This window comes from Salmo salar, chromosome 21, assembly GCF_965601325.2.
Source record: "Salmo salar chromosome 21, fSalSal1, whole genome shotgun sequence".
Taxonomy (NCBI): domain Eukaryota; kingdom Metazoa; phylum Chordata; class Actinopteri; order Salmoniformes; family Salmonidae; genus Salmo; species Salmo salar.
In genome coordinates this window covers 50,020,268-50,047,009 of record NC_138311.1, presented here as the reverse complement: position 1 = coordinate 50,047,009, position 26,742 = coordinate 50,020,268, and the positions used below count along the sequence as shown (strand labels likewise).

The window sequence follows — 26,742 nt, the reverse complement described above, 5'->3', positions numbered from 1 at the left end:
TAAACAAAGAAGAAAGTAAAGTTTAATTCATCAAGCATTGTGCACTTGCTGTAGCAATCAACGTTGGGTTCTTGTAATTCACAAAGTGACTGTGCTATTTAGAACTGGAGGTGGCAAAGGAACAGAAACCATTTCCTTCCAAATAGATTTCTCTCTCCCAGAACACTTTAGAGAGAACCCGGTGATGGCGTAGAGTGCCTTTCACTCCAATAAGTAAACATAGAAATAGTGTCATTCACGCTGCAATGCATTGTGCTAAACACACTTTTATTGTTTAGGTGCTAAATTAAAGTGTCATTCATCCATTCATTTAGGGAGGGAGAAAGAGTAAATGGTGACATAAAAAAATTATAAAATGAACAATGAAAATGGTAACCCAGGGAAGGTCTGGTAATCCAGGGAAGGTCTGGTAACCCAGGGAAGGTCTGGTAACCCAGGGAAGGTCTGGTAACCCAGGGAAGGTCTGGTAACCCAGGGAAGGTCTGGTAACCCAGGGAAGGTCTGGTAACCCAGGGAAGGTCTGGTAACCCAGGGAAGGTCTGGTAACCCAGGGAAGGTCTGGCTCCCTGTGGCCTACAACAATGTATAGTTGAGACAGTGTCCGTACCCAGATGTGTATGTGTTTGGTTTGTACGTTTACACAGCCTATAATAATCTCAAACAATAAAGTCATCTTCTTTTGTTTACTAGCCATGCATACAGTTCACAGGAGGTTGGTGGCACGTTAATTGGGGAGGATGGGCTCGTGGTAATAGCTGGAACGGAATCAGTGGAATGATATCAAACAGTTTTCCGGTGTTTGATGCATTCCATTTGCTCCGTTCCAGCCATTATTAGAATGCTGCTCTCCCCTCAGCAGCCTCCACTGATACAGTTGACAACAGTTCAGTCAGTGTCTTCATAGGAGCTGGCACTTTCCAGACAAAATATTTACACTACTGTTAAATAACAATTATCATCATCATCATCATCATTACTGTTACTACTATACATTTGAATACTCTGAATACTTAAATAGGAGTGGGATGATGAGAAAACGTTGCACCCCATTTCATTGTGATACCCAATTAAAATCAAATTCAATGGAGAGGATGATGAGGGATGGCACCCATTCCTGAAAAGTAAACTGTTTGTAGAGTCTGTAGAGATATTCAAATACTGAAAGATGGAGTCCTCCTAGTCCCATCTGAATGAAACGGTTACAATATTCAGAACTTTCTGAAACCAAAACAAATGACAGGATTATGTGACAGACACCTCTTCTACACTTAACACAACACCTCCAAAAGGAGAAAACAGGAAGCAAGACTGTCTTTTCCACCAGTTTCCCCCCCTTCCTCAAAACAAATAAAAGAGAAAATTAAAAAGAGGCTCTTTCAAGTCAGCTCTTTGATTCTGGCCTAGTGATGAGTACAAAACATCTCATTGGATAAAGGTAGGTAGGCTTTCTCTTTTCCTGCGCAGAGAAACCTAGTACACAAATCAATTACTCATCAATGTTTCAAACAAGTGGATCTGAGGGATTACCTCCTCTTTAGTCGATGCAGTTGCTATCTTCTGCTCTGTCAGTTAAAACGGAGAAAGAGGCTCGATGTGCTGAGAGAAAAACTGGGTCATATCAACAAAATTAAAACTATGTTAAAGAAACATATTAATGATCGCAGAACAGCATAAAGAGTACACATCCTGTTCAGTAATTCCGACAGACGACTCAAGACAGAGATAACATAAAGCGAGTGCACTTTTCTTTAGTCCTGTTTGTTTGTCAATTTCTCTTGAGACAAATCCTTTGAATTCCTCATTTAATTCTATTAATTCTGAACATATCATTATTATTAATTACATCATGACTGATTTTATGCACCAAAGAGTTCAATTCCACCACATTTCTACCATGAGTTTGTTAATCGTCGATGTTGTTGGTGTAAGTATTGTCCTCCTCTCTGTGAATCTTCCTGTATGCAGACTCCCTCTCTCCCCGGTCGTTGCCCTAGGCCCTGGGGCTATGTTCTCTCTCCACTGGCCACTAGCGTCGCCCTAGGCCCTGGGGGTACGTCCTCTCTCCCCTGGTGTCGCCCTAGGGCTACGTCCTCTCTCCCCTGGCGTCACCCTAGGCCCTGGGGCTACGTCCTCTCCCCTGGCGTCGCCCTAGAGCTATGTCCTTTCTCCCCTGATTTCCCCCTAGGCCCTGGGGCTATTGTATATTGCAGGAGGAGCAGCATGGGTCATTCTTGTCTGGCTGGGCGGCATAGTCCATCTGCCGAACAATCTCGGCAAACAGTTCGTCCACCATGGTTTTGCTCTTGGCCGAGGTCTCCATAAAGGGGCAGCCCCACTCCTCGGCCAGAGCCTGGCCCTCGCTGGCCGACACCTCCCTCTCACTCTCCAGGTCCACCTTGTTCCCCACCAGGATCACTGGGACCTTCTCGTACCTGCAGATGACACACACACAAACAGATGCAGAAAATGACCAGAAACCATCATGTGACATGAATACAAGGTCAGTCACTGTCAATGCAGATCAGAATGAGATGTGATTTGCTGAGATGTTGAACTAAGATATAGGGGTGCTGACTAGTTTCTCAGCCTTTCTGTTTTCATGTACCTGACGTCATGTACTCTGCACTCTCCTAAATAATAATTTAATAGGCATAATGAAAGCTTCTCTGCTGCCACATCATGTTGACAATAAATCATTGAAACCATAAATAATTACATTAAATCCGTGTGGCACATTTTCCTGAAATATATAATCTAAAAGGCCTGACAAATTCAGTTCTGAGACGTGTCTTGCTGAGAAAGAAATCTATACCGCCAACATACTATATTCCTATTACTATCAATGACAACTCACTATCAATGACAACTTAACCAGCCCAGCAGTCAACAGGAAGCGGGCGAAATCACCCACAATCCCCTGGAGGCAGGAAGAGTCAATATTGGGCGAGTGCTGCCACTGAGGAACTGGGCTACTTGCACGAGTGCCAGAAAGACAAGTGTTACATCATATTCCTAATGAAGGACCTGAGGTCTTAATACTAACACTCTCAATGAAGAGTACCACAAACATTTAGTGAACATGATTCAAAATGTCTGCATCTTATTGATCAATACAAATAAATTGGTTATATTGACAACATTTCAGTTAATTGTAGACATGTCGGGAGGAGCTGCTGATATGAATTAGGCAGCTCTATTTTGGACACATCACAGAGAATAAAGGCTGTGCTTTTAGTCTTTATCTGCAAGTAGCTCTCTCACTAGTTATAATATGAACCAGAACACACCGCTATGAACACTACTCTTCTCATGTTATTGAGCACAAACATCCCAGGAGAATCATGCTCCCAGACACCTTCATTAGACTTTTCAAAGGTTAGCCTCTCTGTATGAAATATTAATTCCTCTAAATGATTTAACACTATTTGACAGAAAACACTTGTCCTTGATTGCTATGGTAACAGGTACACAAGGAAATGCATAGTATTGGAGAGATTGAGAGAATCAGTGACTTTCTTAAGTAGAGGAACGTGAGCTTCTTCTCACGAGGTCCATGGTCTGCAGGTTCAAGTGCTAAATAAGCTTCAACTGATCTACTCCTGAATATATTATCCAGAACCCTAATTTTCACTTTCCTCATTCTGTGGGCAAGCCAAGAACTACAGGGGTTAAAACAGCAGAGTTCAGGGGTCTGTGAGCTACTGTGTGTGGCTGTGACGCACAATACAGTCAGCCACCACACAGCGTTACAGAACGGCTGGAATACAATAGCCTTTTGAACCCAAAATGTACAGTCCTTCGATTGTTCAAACAGCTGGAGACACCATTCCTACCTCCAACAAGTTATTGGAGGCCCCTGATTGGGCAACACTGTTATTCAGGAACACATTTTTGTGGCGACAGTAAAAACATGCAGTCCAACTATACACTCCCTCCCCATGATCACTGAGAGGGCCTAACCATAGTGCTGAGGGTGTGTAGATTGGAGGGCCTGACCAGGCCCTGCCTCGGTGGAGGTTGTGCCCATTTAGAGAGAACCCACAGGGGGCACAGCATTTAGGGGGGTAATGGCAGTCCCCTCCACGGGCGGGCGTCTCTATTCTGAACAGGGCTGTGGTGGCGGCGCCATCTCTACCAGCCCCAACTCATATGGAGGCCTGTGGCTGTCGTCACATGACTTCATATACTGCCTCAACGCCTCACCACCTCGGATTACAGCCTGCTGTCCAAACCCACTCATTCATGGGAAGAAATGCCCTGGAGATCCCAGGGAACATGGAGAACAGTGGTATGGAAGCGTGTGTTTATTCTAGAGTGTGTGTGTGTGTGTTTCTGTGTTTACGCAGAGGTAAGAGCAAAAGTAACACTATTTGGTAAAGGACTTGAGCCTGGCTCTGAGACTCACTGAGCTCTGATGGAAAATGATTTCAGATGAGCTTACAAACACAACATCTCTCCCTGCTTCTATTGTCACAGCTGTCTGCTTCTCAGCACTCTATACTTCACGGGGAACAACCCCAAACAACCCCAGATGATTATGGATGATGAGCTAGAGAGGAGCAGCCGGGACGGGAGAAAATAATTCAAATGAAAACATATGGATCCATTAAAATAATGACAGATTTCATAGGCTACCTAACGGTCTAAAGGCAGAACAGCCACTCCACCATGCAGGAGAGCAGAACAGGCAGCACCAAAAAAATATTTATCATCTGGAGAAGGGCTATAAATATCCGTAATAACAGAGGGGAATCCTGCAATCCCAGGAGGTGTGTGAGGACGGCTGCCACGGATACCAAAGCCTCACAGAGACTTTGCACAATGGGCTCTCTAGGCCAGGCGCTGGGTGAAGGAAGGGAGGATGAGGGTGGACAGAAAAGGTCCAGGGTAGCTTATACTTATGCCCCTATTTTAGGTTTTGCGCCTGTTGGGTGTACATTCTCCACTCTGAAGTCTTGAGCGGTAGTCTTCAACGTAGATACACGGCCGAGCATGCAAACACTCCACTCCCACTGTCTGTCAGCCTGACTGCATGTGGCTAAAGCACTGTCGCTGCAAAACACCCAGCGCAGCTCTCCCAGACACCCCTTATTTATAATGCAAGATTCATCAACTGATATAGTCCTGGGCCTAGCTGAGGGAGGCAGGGTGGGAGCTACGTGGTGGTGTCTGGGCCCAGCTGATGGGTTTATCAGGCCCTAGCTGAGACAAAGCCAGCCAGCCTGGCCTACATGGTGAAAGAGGGCCAGCCAGGTCCCTGCACAGTGAGATGGAGTTTGTCCTGAGTCTCCTGTACCTCAGGCTGGCTGTGTGTCTGTCTCAGTGAGTTCACACAATGGCGCCCAGCTGAGGAGGAGTGGGTCTGACTGGAGCTGATGCAGGTGGTTTTATTGAGATGAATCAGGGCAGGGGCACAAATGAGATCCACCACAGTCCAGGAGAGAGGGGATTCATTAAGGCTGATGAGGTCCACCACAGTCTACGGGAGAGGGGATTCATTAACTTCTCTGGGCCAGGTAGGACGTGACCGTCCCACACTATTCAACAGCCAGTGAAATAGCATGGCGCGAAATACAAAACAGCAAAAATATCATAATTTAAATTTTCTCGAAAAATCAACTATTTTACACCATTTTAAAGATACACTTCTCCTTAATGTAACCACATTGTCCGATTTCAAAAAGGCTTGACAGCGAAAGCAAAACATTAGATTATGTTAGGAGAGTACATAGACAAAAATAACCACACAGCCATTTTCCAAGCAAGGAGATGTCACAAAAACCCAAAACACAGCTAAATGAAGCACTAACCTTTGACGATCTTCATCAGATGACATTCCTAGGACATCATGTTACACAATACATGTATGTTTTGTTCGATAAAGTTAATATTTATATCCAAAAACAGCATTTTACATTGGTGCGTGATGTTCAGAAAATGTGTTCCCACCAAAATAGTCCGATGAATGAGCACATCAATTTACAAAAATACTCATCATAAACGTTGACAAAATACATAACAATTATTTTAAGAATTATAGATACAGTACTCCTTTATGCAACCGCTGTGTCAGATTTTAAAATAGCTTTTCGGCGAAAGCAAATTTTTCAATATTCTGAGTACATAGCTCGCCATCAAAGCAAGCTATACAGACACCCGCCAAGTTCTGGGGTCACCTAAACTCAGAATAGGTATTATAAATATTCTCTTACCTTTGCTGATCTTCGTCAGAATGCACTCCCAGGACTGCTACTTCCGCAAGAAATGTTGTTTTTGTTCCTGAGAAAAATTGAATCAGGAAGTGGGGGAAATTAGAAATGTAGTTTTTCTTTTGAATACCTCGAAAAACTACAGTGACATAGGATTTACGTTGCACCTCCTAACTCTTCCATTGGCTGTCAACAATCTTTAGGAACTGGTTTCATCCGTCACCTGTTACCGGGCAGAAAATTGTGGCTCAGTCAATCACTGGCCAGTCTGAGGACAAGTGTCTTATGACGCACGTGCACGTGACTTCGTTGTTTTTTATTTTTCTTCTGGGATGAATACCTATTGCCCGGTTGTAAAATTATCGCAATTTTATGTTAAAAAATACCCTAAAGGATTGATTGTAAACATCGTTTGACGTGTTTCTACAAACGGTAATGGAACTTTGAACATTTCGTCTATGGATTTGCGTCCACGCCTCATGGCATTGTAAAGTGTTCTGGATGGGTCAACAAAACGGACATATTTGGACATAAATGATGGACTTTGCAGAACAAATGAACATTTCTTGTGGGTGCCCATCCGAGTGCATTCCGCCGAAGATCAGCAAAGGTAAGTAAATATTTAGAACATATTATTTAGAGATTTGTCGACGTCGTGGTTGTAGGCTAACTGTACAGCTTAGCATTGAAGGCTAAGTTCTGTACTCAGAATATTGAACAATGTGCTTTTTCTGTAAAGTTATTTTGAAATCTGACAAAGTGGTTGCATAAAGGAGTAGATTATCTCTAATTCTTTAAATAATTGTAATAAATTTTGTCAACGTTTATGAGTTCTTCTGTAAATGTATGTGCCTATTCACTGGAGTTATGGGGAGAAAACATTTTCTGAACGTCACGCGCCAATGTAGAAATTGGGTTTTTGGATATAAATATAAACTTGATCGAACAAAAAATGCATGTATTGTCTAACATGATGTCCTTGGAGTGTCATCTGATGAAGATTGTCAAAGGTTAGTGCTTAATTTTAGCTGTATATCTGGTTTTGTGACGGCTATCCGTGCTTGGAAAATAGCTTTTTTTTTTTTTTTTGCTAATGTGCTATGCTAAAATAATCTAATGTTTTGCTTTCACTGTAAAGCCTTTTTGAAATCGGACAATGTGATTGGATTAACGAGTAGAGTATCTTTAAAATGCCGTATAATACTTGAATTTTAATTTTGAGATTATAATTTTTTTGAATTTCGCGCCGTGCTATCTCACTGGTTGTTGTCCAACGAATCCTGTTAACGGGATTTTATCCTCTAGAGGTTAAGGCTGATGAGATCCACCACAGTCCAGGGGAAAGGGGATTCATTAAAGGCTGAGCACTTTTAAATACATCACCATCCGCGGAAGAAAACAGCTCCGGGTCCTGATCCCAAAAAGGATGTATAGCCCTAATGGCGGGATGTACAGCCCTAATGAAGGGATGTACAGCCCTAATGGCGGGATGTACAGCCCTAATGGCGGGATGTACAGCCCTAATGGCGGGATGTACAGCCCTAATGGCGGGATGTATAGCCCTAATGGCGGGATGTATAGCCCTAATGGCTGGATGTGCCAAAAGGATCCCTCTGCTATTTGGGAGGATGAATCATGAATGACAAAAGCAGACAACAGCTGAGATATTACTCCAGGCCCCTGAAAACAATCTCCTTGGATCCCCTTCCGACTGTCTCAAGGTAGCAGGAGGATATCCACTCCTTCCCGTTTCCTGTAAAGCTCTGATACTATTCTTGGAATATGACAAGACTAGTTTGTCAAAAACAGGAGTTAGAAATGAAACGAGTGACAAATGCTAGACATGCACTATTGTCATCGCTAGGTGGAAGATGTTAGACGGCCCACTTACAGTTGAAGTCGGAAGTTTACATACACTTAGGTTGGAGTCATTAAAACTCATTTTTTCAAGCAGTCCACAAATTTCTTGTTAACAAAGTCTAGTTTTGGCAAGTCGGTTAGGACATCTACTTTGTGCATGTCACAAGTAATTATTCCAACAATTGTTTACAGACAAATTATTTCACTTATAACTCACTGTATCACAATTCCAGTGGGTCAGAAGATCACATACACTAAGTTGACTGTGCCTTTAAACAGCTTGGAAAATTCCAGAAAATGATGTCATGGCTTTAGAAACTTCTGATAGGCTAATTGACACAACTTGAGTCAATTGCAGGTGTACTTGTTGATGTATTTCAAGGCCTACCATCAAACTCAGTGCCTCTTTCCTTGACATCATGGGAAAATCAAAAGAAATCAGCCAAGACCTCCACAAGTCTGGTTCATCCTTGGGAGCAATTTCCAAACACCTGAAGGTACCACGTTCATGTGTACAAACAATAGTACGCAAGTATTAACACGCAGCCGTCATACTGCTCAGGAAGGAGACGCAAATCAATCCCATAACAACAGCAAAGAACCTTGTGAAGATGCTGGAGGAAACAGGTACAAAAGTATGTATATCCACAGTAAAACGAGTCCTATATCGACATAACCTGAAAGGCCGCTCAGCAAGGAAGAAGCCACTGGTCCAAAACCGCCATAAAAAAGCGAGACTATGGTTTGCAACTGCACATGGGGACAAAGATCGTACTTTTTAGAGAAATGTCCTCTGGTCTGATGAAACAAAAATAGAACTGTTTGGCCATAATGACCATCGTTATGTTTGGAGGAAAAAGGGAGAGGCTTGCAAGCCGAAGAATACCATCCCAACTGTAAAGCACGGGGGTGGCAGCATCATGTTGTGGGGTGCTTTGCTGCAGGAGGGACTGGTGCACTTCAAAAAATAGATGGCATCATGAGGCAGGAAAATGATGTGGATATATTGAAGCAACATCTCAAGACATCAGTCAGAAAGTTAAAGCTTGGGCGCAAATGGGTCTTCCAAATGGACAATGACTCCAAGCATACTTCCAAAGTTGTGGCAAAATGGCTTAAGGACAACAAAGTCAAGGTATTGGAGTGGTCATAACAAAGCCCTGACCCTAATCCTATAGAAAATTTGAGGGCAGAACTGAAAAAGTGTGTGCGAGCAAGGAGACCTACAAATCTGACTCAGTTACACCAGCTCTGTCAGGAGGAATGGGCCAAAATTCACCCAACTTATTGTGGGAAGCTTGTGGAAGGCTACCCGAAACGTTTGACCCAAGTAAACAATTTAAAGGCAATGCTACCAAATACTAATTGAGTGTATGTAAACTCCCAGACTCACTGGGAATGTGATGAAAGAAATAAAAGCTGAAATAAATCATTCTCTACAATTATTCTGACATTTCACATTCTTAAAATAAAGTGGTGATCCTAACTGAACTAAGACAGGGAATTTTTACTAGGATTAAATATCAGGAATTGTGAAAAACTGAGTTTCAATGTATTTGGCTAAGGTGTATGTAAACTTCCGACTTCAACTGTATATACTGACTGCAGCTCTAAGGCTGATTTGTTGCTTTTCTCAGAAGACAAAAACACACCCACATTGGGGCACCTCATAGTCTGTCACGCCCTGACCATAGAGAGCCATTGTTTCTCTATGGTGAAGTGGTTCAGGGCGTGACTGGGGGGTGATCTAGTTTATTTATTTCTATGTGGGGTTCTAGGTTTTATTTTATATGTTGGTGATTTGTATGATTCCCAATTAGAGGCAGCTGGTAATCGTTGTCTCTAATTGGGGATCATACTTAAGTAGCTTGTTTTTCACATGGGGGTTATGGGATATTGTTTATGTGTAGTTGCATTGTAGTCACGGTTTGTTTATTCTTTATTTGTTTTGTATTTTTCTAAAGTTTCATTTTCTAATAAATTATGTGGAACGCTACTCACACTGCGACTTGGTCCGATCATTATTACAACGAACGTGACAGAATATCCCATCCGACCAGGACCAAGCAGCATGACCAGGTGAAGGAGTCCTGGACTTGGGAAGAGATTCTGGATGGGAAGGGATCCTGGACTTGGGAAGAAATCCTGGCAGGACAGGATCGCCTTCCATGGCGGGAGACGCAAGCGGTGAAGGAAGGACAGCGACGACGACAGGGTTCGCGGCCACGACAAAAGCCCAAGAAGCAACCTCAAAATATATTTTTTTGTGGGGGGGGGGGGGGGCACATGGGTTGGTCGGCGAGGCCGAGGGGCGAGCGAAGAAGAATATTGGGGTGAGTCAGAGTCCGTTGAGGAGTTATTGGATAAATTGGAGGAGAGTGAACGGAGGGGAGATTTAGAGACTTTCGAGGAATTGTTGGATAAATTGGAGGAGCGGGAAGAGAGAGCTGTTGGTTTGGCGTAGTATGCACCGCATTCGCCCTGAGGAGCTTGTTAGTCGTCCAATGCCACCTGTGTCAGCTCCCCGTACTCGTCCTGAGAAGTGTGTTAAAGTTCTGGTAGAATTGAGGTCGGCTATACGCACCAGGTCTCCAGTGCGCCTTCACAGCCCAGTACGCCCTGTGTCACCTCCTCGTACTCTCCCTGAAGTTCGTGTCCCCAGTCCGGTACGTCATGTGCCTACTCCTCGCACTCTCCCTCAAGTGTGCCTTCCCAGTCCGGTGCGTCCTGTGCCTGTTCCTCGCACTTGCCCTGAAGTGTGTGTCACCAGTCCAGTGCTACCTGTATCGGCCTCACGCATCAGGCCTCCAGTGCGCCTTCACAGCCCAGTACGCCCTGTGTCACCTCCTCGTACTCTCCCTGAAGTTCGTGTCCCCAGTCCGGTACGTCATGTGCCTACTCCTCGCACTCTCCCTCAAGTGTGCCTTCCCAGTCCGGTGCGTCCTGTGCCTGTTCCTCGCACTTGCCCTGAAGTGTGTGTCACCAGTCCAGTGCTACCTGTATCGGCCTCACGCATCAGGCCTCCAGTGGGCCTTCACAGTCCAGGATATCCTGCGCCAGCTCTACGCATTGTGTCGCCAGTGCGCCTTCACAGCCCAGTGTGTCCAGTGCCAGCACCCCGCACTTGCCGGCTAAAGTGAGCATCCAGCCAGGACGGGTTGTGCCAGCTCTACGCTCCAGACCTCCAGTGCACCTCCATGGTCCAGTATATCCTGCACCGGTTCTACGCACCAGGTCTCCAGTGCGCCTCCACAGCCCAGTGCGTCCTGTGTCTGCTCCCCGCACTCGCCCTGAAGTACGTGTCACCAGTTTGGCACCACCTGTGCCGGCTCCACGCACTAGGTCTCCAGTGCGCATTCCCAGTCCAGTACGTCCTGTGCCTCCTCCTCGCACTCTTCCTGAAGTGCGTGTCCTCAGTCAGGTACGTCCTGGGCCTGCTCCCCGCACTCGCCCTGAGGTGTGTGTTACCAGTCTGGCGCCACCTGTGCCGGCCCCACGCATCAGGCCTCCAGTGCGCCTTCCCATTCCAGAGCTTCCGGCGATGGTTCCCAGTCCAGAGCTTCCGGCGACAGTTCCCTGTCCAGAGCTTCCGGCGACGGTTCCCAGTCCAGAGCTTCCGGCTCCCAGTTCAGAGCTTCCGGCGACAGTTCCCAGTCCGGAGCCTCCTGAGACGGTCCACGGCCCGGAGCCTCCTGAGACGGTCCACGGTCTGGAGCCTCCAGCTCAATGGCCGGAGCTTTCCTCTGCGCCGATACCCAGTCTAAGCACGGCGGCCAGTCCAGCTCCAAAGCCAGAGTCTTCTTCTGCGTTAATGCCCAGTCCAGGTCCAGCGTCCAGTCCAGCTCCAAGGACAGAGTCTTCTTCTGCGTTGGTGTCCAGTCCAGGCACAACATCCAGTCCCGCTCCATGGCGGGAGTCTTCCTCTGCACTGAGATCCAGTCCAGGCACAATGTCCAGCCTGGGTCCATGGCTGGATCCGAGGGATGAGCGGGTTATTCGGCCCGCACCAGAGCCACCACCAAGAATGGTGGATCCGCGAGCTGAGCGGGTTCTTTGTCCCACACCAGAGTTGCCTCCGATGCCGGCCGATCCGTGGGATGAGAGGGTTCTTCGTCCTGCACAAGAGCTGCCATCGACACTAGACACCCCCCTAACCCTCCCTTTTGGTTTCAGGTTTTGCGGCCGGAGTCCGCACCTTTGGGGGGGGGGGGGGGTTACTGTCATGCCCTGACCATAGAGAGCCATTGTTTCTCTATGGTGAAGTGGTTCAGGGTGTGACTGGGGGGTGATCTCGTTTATTTATTTCTATATGGGGTTCTATGTTTTATTTTATATGTTGGTGATTTGTATGATTCCCAATTAAGAGGCAGCTGGTAATCGTTGTCTCTAATTGGGGATCATACTTAAGTAGCTTGTTTTTCACTTGGGGATTATGGGATATTGTTTATGTCACGGTTCATTTATTCTTTATTTGTTTCTGTATTTTTCCAAAGTTTCACTTTCTAATAGATTATATGGAACGCTACTCACGCTGCGCCTTGGTCCGATCATTATTACAACGAACGTGACACAGTCATGGTCTCTTATTGGAGGTTCAGTGACATTTTTGAATAATTTCCTAAATCAAAGGGCAGGAAAGAAACCAAACACTTACAAATGACATAACATATCTGAATTAATCAACTTCACCAAATCTGAAATGAATACTGACTGTGTTTAATTTGAAATGTGTTCTACTTTCCCCCCATGCTAGATGAAAATATGGGAGAGGAGGAGTACAGTAGCTAAGATTAGATTGGTCTAATTTCTGGGTTTTATAAATAGAAACTGTGGCTTGGAGTGACACAGTCAGTAGGTTTCACCCTCTCTCCCCTGATCTCTGGTTCCACATAAAGATTTGTGGTTCCACATAAGAAGTGGCACACACAATGGAGCATGAACCTATACACATCATCATAATCATAATGAAGTAAATAAAAGTATAGATAACCTTCGGTAACTGTAAATTGTCACCAATAAAACTTAGAAATGCAGCAAACACATGACGTTTTCTGGTAACACGTCGTACGCATACCACTTAATTTAAGGATACATAGAAGTGTGATGCATTTGTGACATAAAACAACAAAATACAAAAAAAGGTGAGCTTGAGGCTGCATGTTTCTCTGTTTGTAATTGTTATTTTCTCTCCCGCTCAGTCATCTTCAACAATACCAGTAAAAGCGTCAAACATTACTGTCTCTCTCAACAACAGTGCAATCACTTATATCACCACTACTACTAAACTGCTTGGCTGACAAGGCAAACTATGTCATTATTTTCTATTAACTTGCCCTTTTCACTTGTGACTGAACTTCAATCATCTCTGAGTAGCTCTGTTTGTGTGACGCTGAAGCCAGGCTTAGAAAAATAGACAAGTAGTTTCCTGCATCAATTCATATAAAAAGGTTCAACTTGATCTGGGTGAAACAAATGTGTGGGTGGTCTTGACAGGGGTAACATTGACAGAGTTATTGAAATTCACATGAAACCGATGAACCTGGGGGATTCTTTACAAGTTGACATTCTATCAAATAGGATATTTCTCCATCTAATGACACAGGTGTTATGGCCACCCCTCAGAGCCTGTTTTCTTCCTAGGTTCCTGCCTTTCTAGAAAGTGTTTCCTGGCCACTGTGCTTCTACATCTGCATTGCTTGCTGTTTGGGGCCTTTGTGGTTTTAGGCTGGGTTTCTGTATAAGCACTTTGTGACAACTGCTGATGTAAAAAGGGCTTTATAAATACATTTGATTTGATTGCTATAGAAATATCCCGCTGGCAGGAGAGAATTCATGGCATGTTAGTAATGTGAATAAATTATGGTTAATAAGTGATCAGCAGTAACGGGCAGCCACTACCATCATGGGACTTTTACTAATAGTGTTATTCTCTGTTACAGCATTCAACACACTGAGACAAGGGCTTGACAATAACAAAGATACAGGCCAAAGTAATACACCTGAATGCTAAGAGAAATTAGGACACTATTGGAAAACCATATAGCCATGATCATTTTAACCAATCGACACATGGCAAACTCTGTTGACTTGATTGGTATATTCTTCAGTTGTAGATCACTGCGACATAGGGTGAGTCCTGCCTTCAACTACACTATAAGTGTACTCTGAGAACAACAAAACCTTCTGTGGTCTCATTCTGACCCTGTCACCATAACAACCTAAGTCCTCTGGCTGACAATGGCAAGAAGTACAACATTACCCAGAAGGTAAATCATTCCTGTCCCTCCTCCATTTCTATGCGCTCCATCTGTGTCACCCGTCAGCTGGTATAACCTGTGCATGGCTTACTGTTGCTGGGGAGTGATGATCCCCCAGCAGGCATGGGGAAGGAGCTAATCATCAGGCCCCATGACCTCTGTTAATGATGCTCTGTGCCAATGACGGGCGCCAAACACTGATACGCGCTGACAGGGCTCGGTACTGGCGTTGCACACACCAGCGCCTCCGACCTGGCAGGCGGCGGTGACGGCTCCTGTTTGAGACAGTGACGAGGACAGGAGGGGCTAAGTGAACAGCAGTGACAGCTGCATAATCCCCAGTGCAGCGTGTAGCCTTGGAGGAGAGACATGGGGCCTCCTTGGCCACGTGGTCGTGAGGAGATGTCAGGATTGCCGGCTGGGCTGTGCAATAAAGCCCCACTCTACTTTCACCCCTCTGTACGTTGGGAGGGTGTGGTGTGTCGTGGACGAATCAGAATTAGTTGGGTAACATAGATAATTAAGATGTTTTATTAGTATAATATGCTTATTGAGGTACTTGTCATTAGAAAGTGTCCATTGGACTCTGGTGTCTTTTCAGTTGCATGTCTACCTTAGCTGGGGCTCAGACACTTGGGGCCCAGAGAGAGGAGAGGTCAGACTTGTCGTCATGGGAATGTGTCTTTACCTATGCTTAAACCATGTGAAGGGATGGCGTGATTACTGGGGAACCAATGACTTGTCTCCACAATGTCTGTGAGCAAGTCACACCCTCCTTTTCCTTATTGTGGGGAGGTTTATGGCAGTGTCTGGGACCATGGTCTCTTAGATCTCACACTTATCCTGTGATAATATATGGCCTAGAGGCTCACTCCCTCCAGTGAGCCTGTCCAGGAGTAGGGTCAAGAGGGGGTTTGCTTGAGATGGGAGTATCTAGAGTTGACAATTGATATATGCCATTGGATGAAATGGTGTTTTCGTTCTATACCGTACCTGAGAGGGACAGTTCTAAGGAGACCAGATACTGGGCTACTTAATGAACCAGGTTGACATAGCAGTTACTGTCTGATGTGTTTTATGGATATCTGTCATACAAAACGTAACCTTTGTGAACTGTTACTAAGTATCTGTGGTTTGTCAATGTACATTGAAGGGGCTGTATCGTTGCTATAAAAGATCCCTGAGCCATTCTGTAAGCACCTCATTAAATGATTCATTCGAGAGAATGCATTGGTGGGGTCAAGAACTTTTGCAAAAGTATCTTAAGTATTAAAGATGTAGTTTAACTCGGACTGGTGTGTTTTGTAACTCCTCATTTGGTAATGCGGAAATTAGTCACCACAGGTGACATCCAGCAGTGCCCAGAACGTATTTTAATATCCTCTCCACTTATATTATTACACTCCTATGTTATACTATATATACAGACTGATTACTCCAGCGCTTCCCAAAGTTGGTCCTCGGGAACCCCAAAAGGGTGCACGTGTTGATTTTTGCCCTAATACTACGCAGCCGATTCAAATGATCAAAGCTTGATGATTAGTTGATTATTTAAATCAGCTGTATAGTGCTAGGGCACAAACCAACAGTGCACCCCTTGGGGTCCGGGAGGACAGAGTTTGAGAAAAGCTGGATGACTATGAATCATTCAACTACACTATTTGACAGCCTACTCTTCCATTACAATATGATGGTAAATTAAATGGCTAATGATTCAGACAAGAGGTTGAGTCATTTCCTGATCTACTACTAGGAACAGAATGTAAGCTAATCAGTGTTTCTATGTGCAGTCATTTAGCTGTTCGCTATGCGCCACGGCAAAATTCTTGCCGCCACCGCCCCAAAAAATATGGAACATGAAAATATTTCTGCTGAGGTTCACGCTCCCCACATGAGAATACGAGAAGTTGGCAAGTTTACTTTCCCTGGAAAGCTCACACGAAAATGGCTAACGTAGGCCTAACCGGTTAAATAAAAAGGTTACAAGAAGAGAATAGGCTACAACGACACCGTGAAATCCCCAGTTTGGAAGGACAACAGCGTAAATTAGATGGTTACACAGCCTGCACAAAGTGCTGGAACAGTCCACATTTACTTTTCCTCTGCAAATGAATAGAATATGACAACCCATAGTAGAATAGTTAATCTATTTACCTAGTCGACTTTTTGTGTGTTCTATGCTAAATAAATTGCAAGTGCTATCGGGAGAAAATTCACAGAATATAATACAGGCTGCATTTATTCAGGAGGCTGCTCAAGCTCTTACCATCCGCACTGGTTTACACTTTAAACAGTCTGAGTATGGTCTAATTAACAAAATTAATGCAATCATTTAATGATAATTAACTGAATTATCGAAAACAAATAGACCTAACTGCTTGCACTTCGTGCAGGCTGTGTATCCATCTACCGTGTTGTCCTTCCAAACTGGGGATTTCAGTGTCGTTTCTCAGTGCCTATTCTCTATTCGTAACCTTTCTTTTTATTTAACCGGTTAGGCCTACGTTAGCCATTTTCGTGTGAGCTTTCCAGGGAAAGTAAACTTGGCAACTTCTCGTATTCTCATGTGGAGAGAGTGAACCTCAACTCTGCTCGTGGACAAATTAGCAGGTTTTCACCACACAAATAAGGGAAAGTTCCCTGCTCCAGACTCAATGCGTGGGTGGCTGGTAGCCTTGCCTGCCTAGCGGATAGAGTTGGGCCAGTAACTGAAAGGTTGACGATTTGAATCCCCGAGCTGACTAGGTGAAAAATCTGTCGATGTGCCCTTGAACAAGGCTCTGGATAAGAGCGTCTGTTTAAAAAACAAAAAATGCTAATGTAACACAACAAGCACCTAGGGATTTTAAATGTGTATTATCTTGATTTAAAACGTTCCCGACCCGCAATGTAATTGTTCTGAACAGCGAGCAGACCCACGGGTTGAAAGAATGTTTTCATTCTACCCGCCAGCTGATTTTTTTGCGACTCACCTGCAGGGAATTGTGGATATACGACGCGATGCAGGACTTTACTAATGATTAGCGCAATAGGATAAATGTAGATTCAGCCTATTTATTTATAGCCACTATGCTGCATCCGCTAGGCTACAGGTGATAACGAATACTGCTAATAGCATAGCCTACCTGATAATGTGGACCAAAATGTACAAATCATTTAAACAAATCATTTTATCAATATGTAATTTTGCTCATTTCTGGAGGTGGAAATTATATTTTAGATGGTGTCAGTATGATTGTATTTTCATCCATTTTGTCGTAGAATGTAATTTTATGTCCCTAAACAAAGTGGACAGTGAACACCATCTGTGGATATGATGCTCATCTTTGTAGTGGTGCCGTCATGCGAGGCAACCATGGGAACAGCTAAGGGGTCACGGTCTGGATGCCCCAGCACATAGAATCCCCAGTGTAACCTCTACTGTGTAAACATTCACTGTAAACACACTGTTCAACTCCAGAGAACATGCTCTTCTCTTCAAACAAACACTGTTTCACTGCTTAAGACGGGAGAGAGCTGCATGTTAGACAACGGTCACCACAATCTCAGCGATACTCTATCCCATCAACCCTAAAGATTCAGATCAACTTTATTATCCCACCAGGGGTAAATTCGTTTGGTCATGTGCTTAAAAAGACAGTACATAAAACATGAAAACACAGAAACGACACAAAATAATTAATTCAAAGTGCTATAGCTACACATGTACAGTGAAAGTGCAATATGCTGTATACTCGAGGGACCAACAGACTAAAAGAGTCCCCATATCTATCTGTTTTAATTAGATTTTGTCTGGCTGCTGCTGTGGCTGAATTTTGAGTGAAGGGGATGATTACTGTCCTGTAAAATGCTTTCAAGTTTTAGGAGGATGAGTTGTGTATACAGGTAGGTGGCTGATTCTTGATCTATACCAATGATCCTTCCTGCAGTCTTAATTAAGCGCTGAAGCTTGACTTGGTCTTGCACTCACATGTTCCCGAACACACATATCAGACCAAAGGACAGCACTCTGCAGGACAGATTTATAGAACATTTGTAAAATATGGCGATTAACATGTAAATGGTTCAGTTTGCATAAAAATATTACATTCTATGTTGCAATTTCTTTATCTTTGCAAAGTCACAGTCATTGAATTTCAGTTTGTCTATTTCGATTCCCAGGTAGTTATATGTGGTCACTCTATCGACTGATTCCCCATTGATCTTCGCAGGGATAGTGGAGTTTTGTTCCTTCTCAAATCCATATCCATTTCTTTGTTTTCTTAACGTTTATTTCAAGAAAGTTATCTGCACACCACTGGACGAATTTTGCTGTTTCTCTGTCAAAACCTTGGAGAGGCTTGATCTGGGTGGAGGAAACGTTTCGCTGTCAAAACCTCGGAGAGGCTTGATCTGGGTGGAGGAAACGTTTCGCTGTCAAAACCCTGGAGAGGCTTGATCTGGGTGGAGGAAACGTTTCTCTGTCAAAACCTCGGAGAGGCTTGATCTGGGTGGAGGAAACGTTTCTCTGTCAAAACCTCGGAGAGGCTTGATTTGGGTGGAGGAAACGTTTCTCTGTCAAAACCTCGGAGAGGCTTGATCTGGGTGGAGGAAACGTTTCTCTGTCAAAACCTTGGAGAGGCTTGATCTGGGTGGAGGAAACGTTTCTCTGTCAAAACCTCGGAGAGGCTTGATCTGGGTGGAGGAAACGTTTCTCTGTCAAAACCTCGGAGAGGCTTGATCTGGGTGGAGGAAACGTTTCTCTGTCAAAACCTCGGAGAGGCTTGATCTGGGTGGAGGAAACGTTTCTCTGTCAAAACCTTGGAGAGGCTTGATCTGGGTGGAGGAAACGTTTCTCTGTCAAAATCTTGGAGAGGCTTGGAGGTAACCCACAACAGCGGTGTCATCTGCATATTTACAAAACGTGTGGGCTGCGTCCGTGAAAGTACGCAACCTTGAGGGTCTCCCATATTCACCTTTCTAGATGTAGAGATGGCGGAGTTAAACTTCACTTGTTGAGTACAGTTCACAAGGAAACTATTAATCCACTTGATCAGTAGAGAGTTGACACCCAAGTTCACCAGCTTATCCACCAGTAGGTGGGGTAGGATGGTGTTGAACGTGCTACTGAAGTCAATGACTACAATTTTCACTAGGCTATTTGCCTTTTCTAAAAGTTGGAAGATATTGATCAGCATGACCACTAACGCGTCATCAACACCCCTGGAGGCATAGTAGGCCAATTGGTTTGAGTCTAATTGGAATGAGAGACCAGACAGAATTAGTTTTAGAATAATTTTTTTCACTACATTTCATAAGTACAGATGTCACGGCTACAAGGTGTAAACACATAGGGCATAGGATGATCTGCAAAATTGAAATACTGTATGTCCTCCCTAGAGGTCAACCGATTAATCGGAATGGCTGATTAATTATGGCCGATTTCAAGTTTTCATAACAATCGGAAATCGGTATTTTTAGACACCGATTTTGGACAATATATATATTTTCTTTACACCTTTATTTAACTAGACAAGTCAGTTAAGAACAAATTCTTATTTTCAATGACGGCCTAGGAACGGTGGGTTAACTGCCTTGTTCAGGGGCAGACGACAGATTTTTACCTTGTGAGCTCGGGTATTCATTTTTGCAACCTTCCGGTTACTGGTCCAACGCTCTACCCACCTGCCTTACATTGCACTCCACGAGGAGCCTGCGAGGCAGGCTGACTACCTGTTATGCGAGGGCAGCAAGAAGCCAAGGTAAGTTGCTAGCTAGCATTAAACTTATCTTATAAAAAACAATCAATCTTAACATAACCACTAGTTAACTACACATGGTTGATGATATTACTAGCTTATCTAGTGTGTCCTGCGTTGCATATAATCGATGCGGTGCCTGTTAATTTCTCATCGAATCACAGCCTACTTCGCCAAACGGGTGATGCTTTAGCACTGTCGTTGCACCAATGTGTACCTAACCATAAACATCAATGCCTTTTTTTTAAATCAATACACAAGTATATATTTTTAAACCTGCATATTTAGTTAATATTGCCTGCTAACATGAATGTCTTATAATTAGGGAAATTGTGTCACTTCTCTTGTGTTCCAGTAGTCAGGGTATATGCAGCAGTTTGGGCCACCTGGCTCGTTGCGAACTGTGTGAAGTCCATTTATTCCTAACAAAGACCGTAATTAATTTGCCAGAATTGTACATAATTATTTACATTACATTAAAGGTTGTACAATGTAACAGCAATATTTAGACCTAGGGATGCCACCCGTCTTTCACTGAAAGAATAAACGTTTTGTTTTCTAAATGATAGTTTCCGGATTCGACCATATTAATGACCAAAGGCTCGTATTTCTGTGTGTTATTATGTTATAATTAAGTCTATGATTTGATATTTGATAGAGCAGTCTGACTGAGCAATGGTAGGCAGCAGCAGGCTCGTAAGCATTCATTCAAACACCACTTTCGTGCGTTTGCCAGCAGCTCTTCACTGTGCTTCAAGCATTGACCTGTGACCGGACGTGCTTGTTGCACCCTCGACAACTACTATGATTATTATTATTTGACCATGCTGGTCATTTATGAACATTTTAACATCTTGACCATGTTCTGTTATAATATCCACCCTGCACAGCCAGAAGAGGACTGGCCACCCCTCATAGCCTGGTTCCTCTCTAGGTTTCTTCCTAGGTTTTTGGCCTTTCTAGGGAGTTTTTCCTAGGGAGTTTTTCCTAGCCACTGTGCTTCTTTCACATGCATTGCTTGATGTTTGGGGTTTTAGGCTGGGTTTCTGTACAGCACTTTGAGATATCAGCTGATGTACGAAGGGCTATATAAATAAATTTGATTTGATTAAATAAATTTGATTTGATTGAGCTGTTTATGACTTCAAGCCTATCAACTCCCGAGACTAGGCTGGTGTAACCGATGTAAAATGGCTAGCTAGTTAGCGGGGTGCGCGCTAATAGCGTTTCAATCGGTGACGTCACTCGCTCTGAGACTTGGAGTAGTTGTTCCCCTTGCTCTGTGTCACGACTTCCACCGAAGTCAGCCGCTCTCCTTGTTTGGGCGGTCGACGTCACCAGCTTACTAGTCGCCACCGATCCATGTTTCCGTGTTTGTTTTGTTTTGTCTTAATTATACACACCTGTTTTCAATTCCCTTATTATGTTCCTTATTTAACCCTCTGGCTTCCATTTCTGTTTTGTCCGTGATTGTTCTTTGTCAGTGGTTGTTGGAGGTGTTTCTCCTCACACTGTTATTTTGCTGTTGGAGATTTTGACTTTGTTTTTTAACTCAACCTGTGTCCTGCGCCTGACTCTGCTACGTCTCCAAACCAAAAGCGTTACACTCTGCAAGGGCCGCGGCTTTTATGGAGCGATGGGTAACGATGCTTCGACGTGTTCCTGGTTCGAGCCCAGGTAGGGGCAAGGAGAGGGACGGAAGCTATACTGTTACACTGGCAATACTAAAGTGCCTATAAGAACATCCAATAGTCAAAGGAATATGAAATACAAATGGTATAGAGAGAAATAGTCCTATAATTCCTATAATAACTACAACCTAAAACTTCTTACCTGGGAATATTGAAGACTCATGTTAAAAGGAACCACCAGCTTTCATATGTTCTCATGTTCTGAGCAAGGAACTTAAACGTTAGCTTTTTAACATGGCACATATTGCACTTTTACTTTCTTCTCCAACACTCCAACACTATTTAAACCAAATTGAACATGTTTCATTATTTATTTGAGGCTAAATTGATTTTATTGATGTATTATATTAAGTTAAAATAAGTGTTCATTCAGTATTGTTGTAATTGTCATTATTAAAAATAAAAAAAGGCCGATTAATCGGTATCGTTTTTTTGGGGTCCTCCAATAATCGGTATCGGCGTTGAAAAAAAAACACAGAATCGGTCGACCTCTAGTCCTCGCTACACTTTACTTGTTATACCTGTGTAATAACACTACAATTACCCCATTAACAACATTGTGTTACCATTTTGTAGTTGCTTAACAGAGGAGAACAGAGGTGTTACATAATTATAAGGTAATTACAAAGTCATAACATGTTGTCGATACATTTATGATTAGTGTGACTACACACTGTATATGGGCAACTGTCATGCAAAGGGTTGGTTTATTGTCCATAAATGGGCATTGCCTTTGTTCCTGTGGGGCTGTGATGGGGTATTGGTGTGTCTTACAGTGGAATAATAAGTAGCCTGAATGCCTTAGGAAAGTGCAACCAGACTTGAGGAGAGACTCTGAGACAGTCCTTGGGTGTGTGTCTGACTCCACAAACTGCTGGCCCAGACCTGATGCATGCACGCACGCATGCACGCACGCACGCACACACGCACTCACACACACACACTAGGGGATGATTCCCCGCCAGCCAGGCAGCCTCCCTCCCCTCACCCTGTACTCACCTCTTTATGGGGGAAAACATACCTCTCCCTGTACTCACCTCTTTATGGGGGAAAACATACCTCTCCCTGTACTCACCTCTTTATGGGGGAAAACATACCTCTCCCTGTACTCACCTCTTTATGGGGGAAAACATACCTCTCCCTGTACTCACCTCTTTATGGGGGAAACATGCCTCTCCCTGTACTCACCTCTTTATGGGGGAAACATGCTGATGTCATTCTTTCATCTAGTCAGGACAGGAATTGATGTGAATGGTTTTAAATGCAATTCAAACTCAGCGCGATAGTGAGCTTATTGAAAACAAACAAACGCCAAGATATCCAGGAGACTAACTCATAAATTGGTCATGGCAATTGTGGTAGTAAATATTGGAGAAGGCAATTTCAGCTCCAGATAATGATATTTCGGAGAAATCAGATTACTTGAGACCACGTTGTTCATATGCAAAGACTGAGGGGATTGTAACATGCCAATGGAAGGGTGCAAATGAAAAGTTGAGTAATTTACTAGTTCTGTGTTGTTAATCTAGTTCTCCATTGAGATGCTTCTCGGTGGGCAGAGAGCCTCGTCTCTTTGTAGCTCATCAGACTCCTCCATTGAGAGGCTTCTCGGTGGGCAGAGAGCCTCGTCTCTTTGTAGCTCATCAGACTCCTCCATTGAGGGGCTTCTCGGTGGGCAGAGAGCCTCGTCTCTTTGTAGCTCATCAGACTCCTCCATTGAGAGGCTTCTCGGTGGGCAGAGAGCCTCGTCTCTTTGTAGCTCATCAGACTCCTCCATTGAGAGGCTTCTCGGTGGGCAGAGAGCCTCGTCTCTTTGTAGCTCATCAGACTTTTCCATTGAGAGGCTTCTCGGTGGGCAGAGAGCCTCGTCTCTTTGTAGCTCATCAGACTCCTCCATTGAGAGGCTTCTCGGTGGGCAGAGAGCCTCTTCTCTTTGTAGCTCATCAGACTCCTCCATTGAGAGGCTTCTCGGTGGGCAGAGAGCCTCTTCTCTTTGTAGCTCATCAGACTCCCTCCGTTCACCCTGTCAGATACACTGACACCTACAATGAGTGATGTACCCAGCGCCACAGCTCAGTGCAGGCTGAATCCCCACTTCACACCAACTCTAGAAGAGGGAAACACCAACATGTGAATGTAGCCCAGGTTTGACGATACTATGGCATTCATATGGTGAGTGCATTTGTATAAGGTTTTAACCAGGTCTTGAGAGTGGATGACTCATTTCTTGTGTGACTTTGTAAGTCCGCCACAAATTAGGCCACTGCACACTCTGCCTTTATGAATTACTTTGCTAAGCTAAGGGATAACCGAGTCATCTTTATAGCATGTCTCATTATTGTAGCATGATTATAAACATGTAAGGACAATGTAAGGACAATGCATGCGGACACTAAAGATGGCCTGGACCACCCATATAATGACAGTGCTGATCAGTGCTTTTCACACGCATGAGTCCTGCCTGTTCTGTTTCATTCCTTCCAAACAGATTGCGACAATAATTAAAAACATAACTTCCTCTCTTCAGAAACAGGCCTCAGTGTGATCCTCCAAACGTTGCGACTCTTGCCATTTTGAGGGTCTGTCTGTCTGTTAGAATCAGGCCTCTGTCTCTCTCTGCAGAGGCACTGGATATGTGACTCTTAGGTATTCCAACTGTCTATTTCACTGGGGTTGCAGCATCCAGGCTCATCCAGCATACAGTTTTATGGACAGCCCATCAAACACACAGAGCAGAGCTGCATTTGAGGTAGCCAGTCAGACAGACAGACAGAAAGCCAGCCAGCCAGACACTATCTCCACTGTAATAAGTGCAGGGGAAACTGGTCTCAGATCTACTGATGTCCAGGGCCTGGTGTAGTTCAGTAGTACAGTAAAGTCTAACAGAGGAGAAATAACAGCATGGACTTCTTACTAAAATGGCTCTAGAGCTATAGGGGAAAAATAGAAGATGCCCAACCATATGCCTCCTACCATACAAAATAAGACACAGATATGTTGTAAAAACTATGCTAAATAGGCTATATCATTTATATTGTTGAAGAACCCGGTTGAACTGCCTTCAGAGAGATAGATAGGCTAGTGTTGGATGATACAGCACCACTTGAAGAGATTACCCACTGGGCACATACTGGTTGAAACAACGCTGTTTCCGCATCATTTCAATGAAATGACGTTGAACCAACGTAGAATAGACGTTCAATTGACGTCTGTGCCCAATGGGTTTGCAGTAGTAGGCTATACCATGCTTCAATAGGCCAGAGTAGGCAGTGTTGTATCATCACAGGCCACATCCTCAAAAGTAGTCATTTTTGTGTCTACTCTGCACAAAGGTGCTTCTTCACAGATTGTGTAGTACCATTTGAGATATGAATGATGTTTTCTGTCAATGTGACAGATGAGTTGTCAGCTATCAGTGGGAAAATACAAGCAGGCATTATCATACATTGACATCTATGCATGTTTACAATGAGAAATAGGCCTACTGTTGGCCTTCCATAATACATGAATTTGATCCAAAACCACCCACCTTTTCACTCTGATGATCTGGTCCCTCATGGGTTTGATGTCTTGGAAGCTCTGCTGGTTGACAAGACTGTAGACCAGTATGAAGCCTTGGCCATTTTTGATGTAAAGGTCCCGCATGGATGCGAACTGTTCAGTACCAGCAGTGTCAAGAATCTCCAGAACAGAGGGTGAGGAATCCACTTCGATTTCTTTGCGGTAAAAATCCTCAATGGTCGGGTCGTATTTCTCAATAAAAGTCCCGGTGACAAACTGAACAGTGAGGGCGGATTTCCCGACCCCACCGCTGCCAAGGACCACCACTTTGTACTCGCGCATTGCTCCCTTGTTAGTTGATGATTTCAAGAGATTGTCGAAAGCTATCACTCTCCGCGAGACATAGAGTAGAATATCCCCGCCCAAATGGCATTTATTCCTGTTCCATTTTGAACGGATATAAAAAATATTGCCTTCCTTACCACCGTTCAGCAATGGCAAATACAAAAGCAGAGCACAAAGCCTTGCTGACCGAAAATGGATTTCATTGTAGAAATTCCCCCAGGCATACCAGACATGACTATTTGCATCCAAACGATTACAACTTCAAAATGTGCATTAAAAGCTATCAAAACGCTTCGCTTACCATTCTATGCATCATAAAAACAAAACTTGCTCCAGCAAAGACATTGGAGAAAAAACAGGACGGTTCCCGATGACGGATTCTGGAAGACTGGCGCGTATTAACTCAACAAATGTTGATAAATAAATACTATTTTAAAAGTTAAGAATACAAGCGTTCTTCTTTGATTATTTTCACCATCGCTTCCCGTCCTTATACGCTCACCAATACAATCCTGGCCGCCATACTCTCGGGTGGAGACCCACCGCCGCCGCGTAACCAACCAGTCCTCTCGGCTTCCGTACCAACGAAAAGGAGACGGGTCTTCGCCACTAGAAAGATGTACCAGGAGCCCAATGGCTACCTTTATTTGCTGTAAACCTCACTTATGACTATCTGAATGCAACACGGAAACGGCCAGTAAAATTCTAGGGCTGGATTTCCGTTCATGTGTTAAATTTCCCATCATTCGGTAGCCAAGTGACATCCTCGGGGCGCTCATCCAATCACAGAAGCAGTTTGAGGATGTGTATCCAAGAGAAGGAATGTGCGCCTGGATGCTGTTGCGATGGTAACGCTACAAGCCGTGTACATGCATCAAAAAAGTAGCTGTCTTTCAAACAAACAGCAGTACAATGTGAAAGTGGAGGCTAGCAAAATACCATCTTGGACTAGACTGTATAGAGGACTATAAATAACTAGACAGCAGGACGTGGATGTATTTGGATGAGTCAATGTCTTTGCAATATCTGCGAAGATGTGTTATCAGATGCAGATTTGCATAGACAGACTATGTGATACAAATGGCAACAACTTAGCATATTCATCCAAAAATACCCAATAATTCATGTTTTTTTTTTGTCA

At 44.0% G+C, this 26,742-nt stretch overlaps 1 protein-coding gene across 1 annotated transcript; it reads right to left on the bottom strand.

Annotated features, from left to right (window-relative positions):
* Positions 1–26,369, bottom strand: LOC106582448 (ras-related protein Rap-2a). Its single transcript, XM_014165573.3, has 2 exons — positions 25,285–26,369; positions 1–2,432 (listed from the first exon to the last, which is right to left on the bottom strand). The coding sequence occupies exons 1-2, from the start codon at positions 25,596–25,598 to the stop codon at positions 2,195–2,197; spliced, it is 552 nt and encodes a 183-aa protein (XP_014021048.1). The 5' UTR covers positions 25,599–26,369; the 3' UTR covers positions 1–2,194.
* Positions 26,370–26,742: the final 373 nt, after the last annotated feature.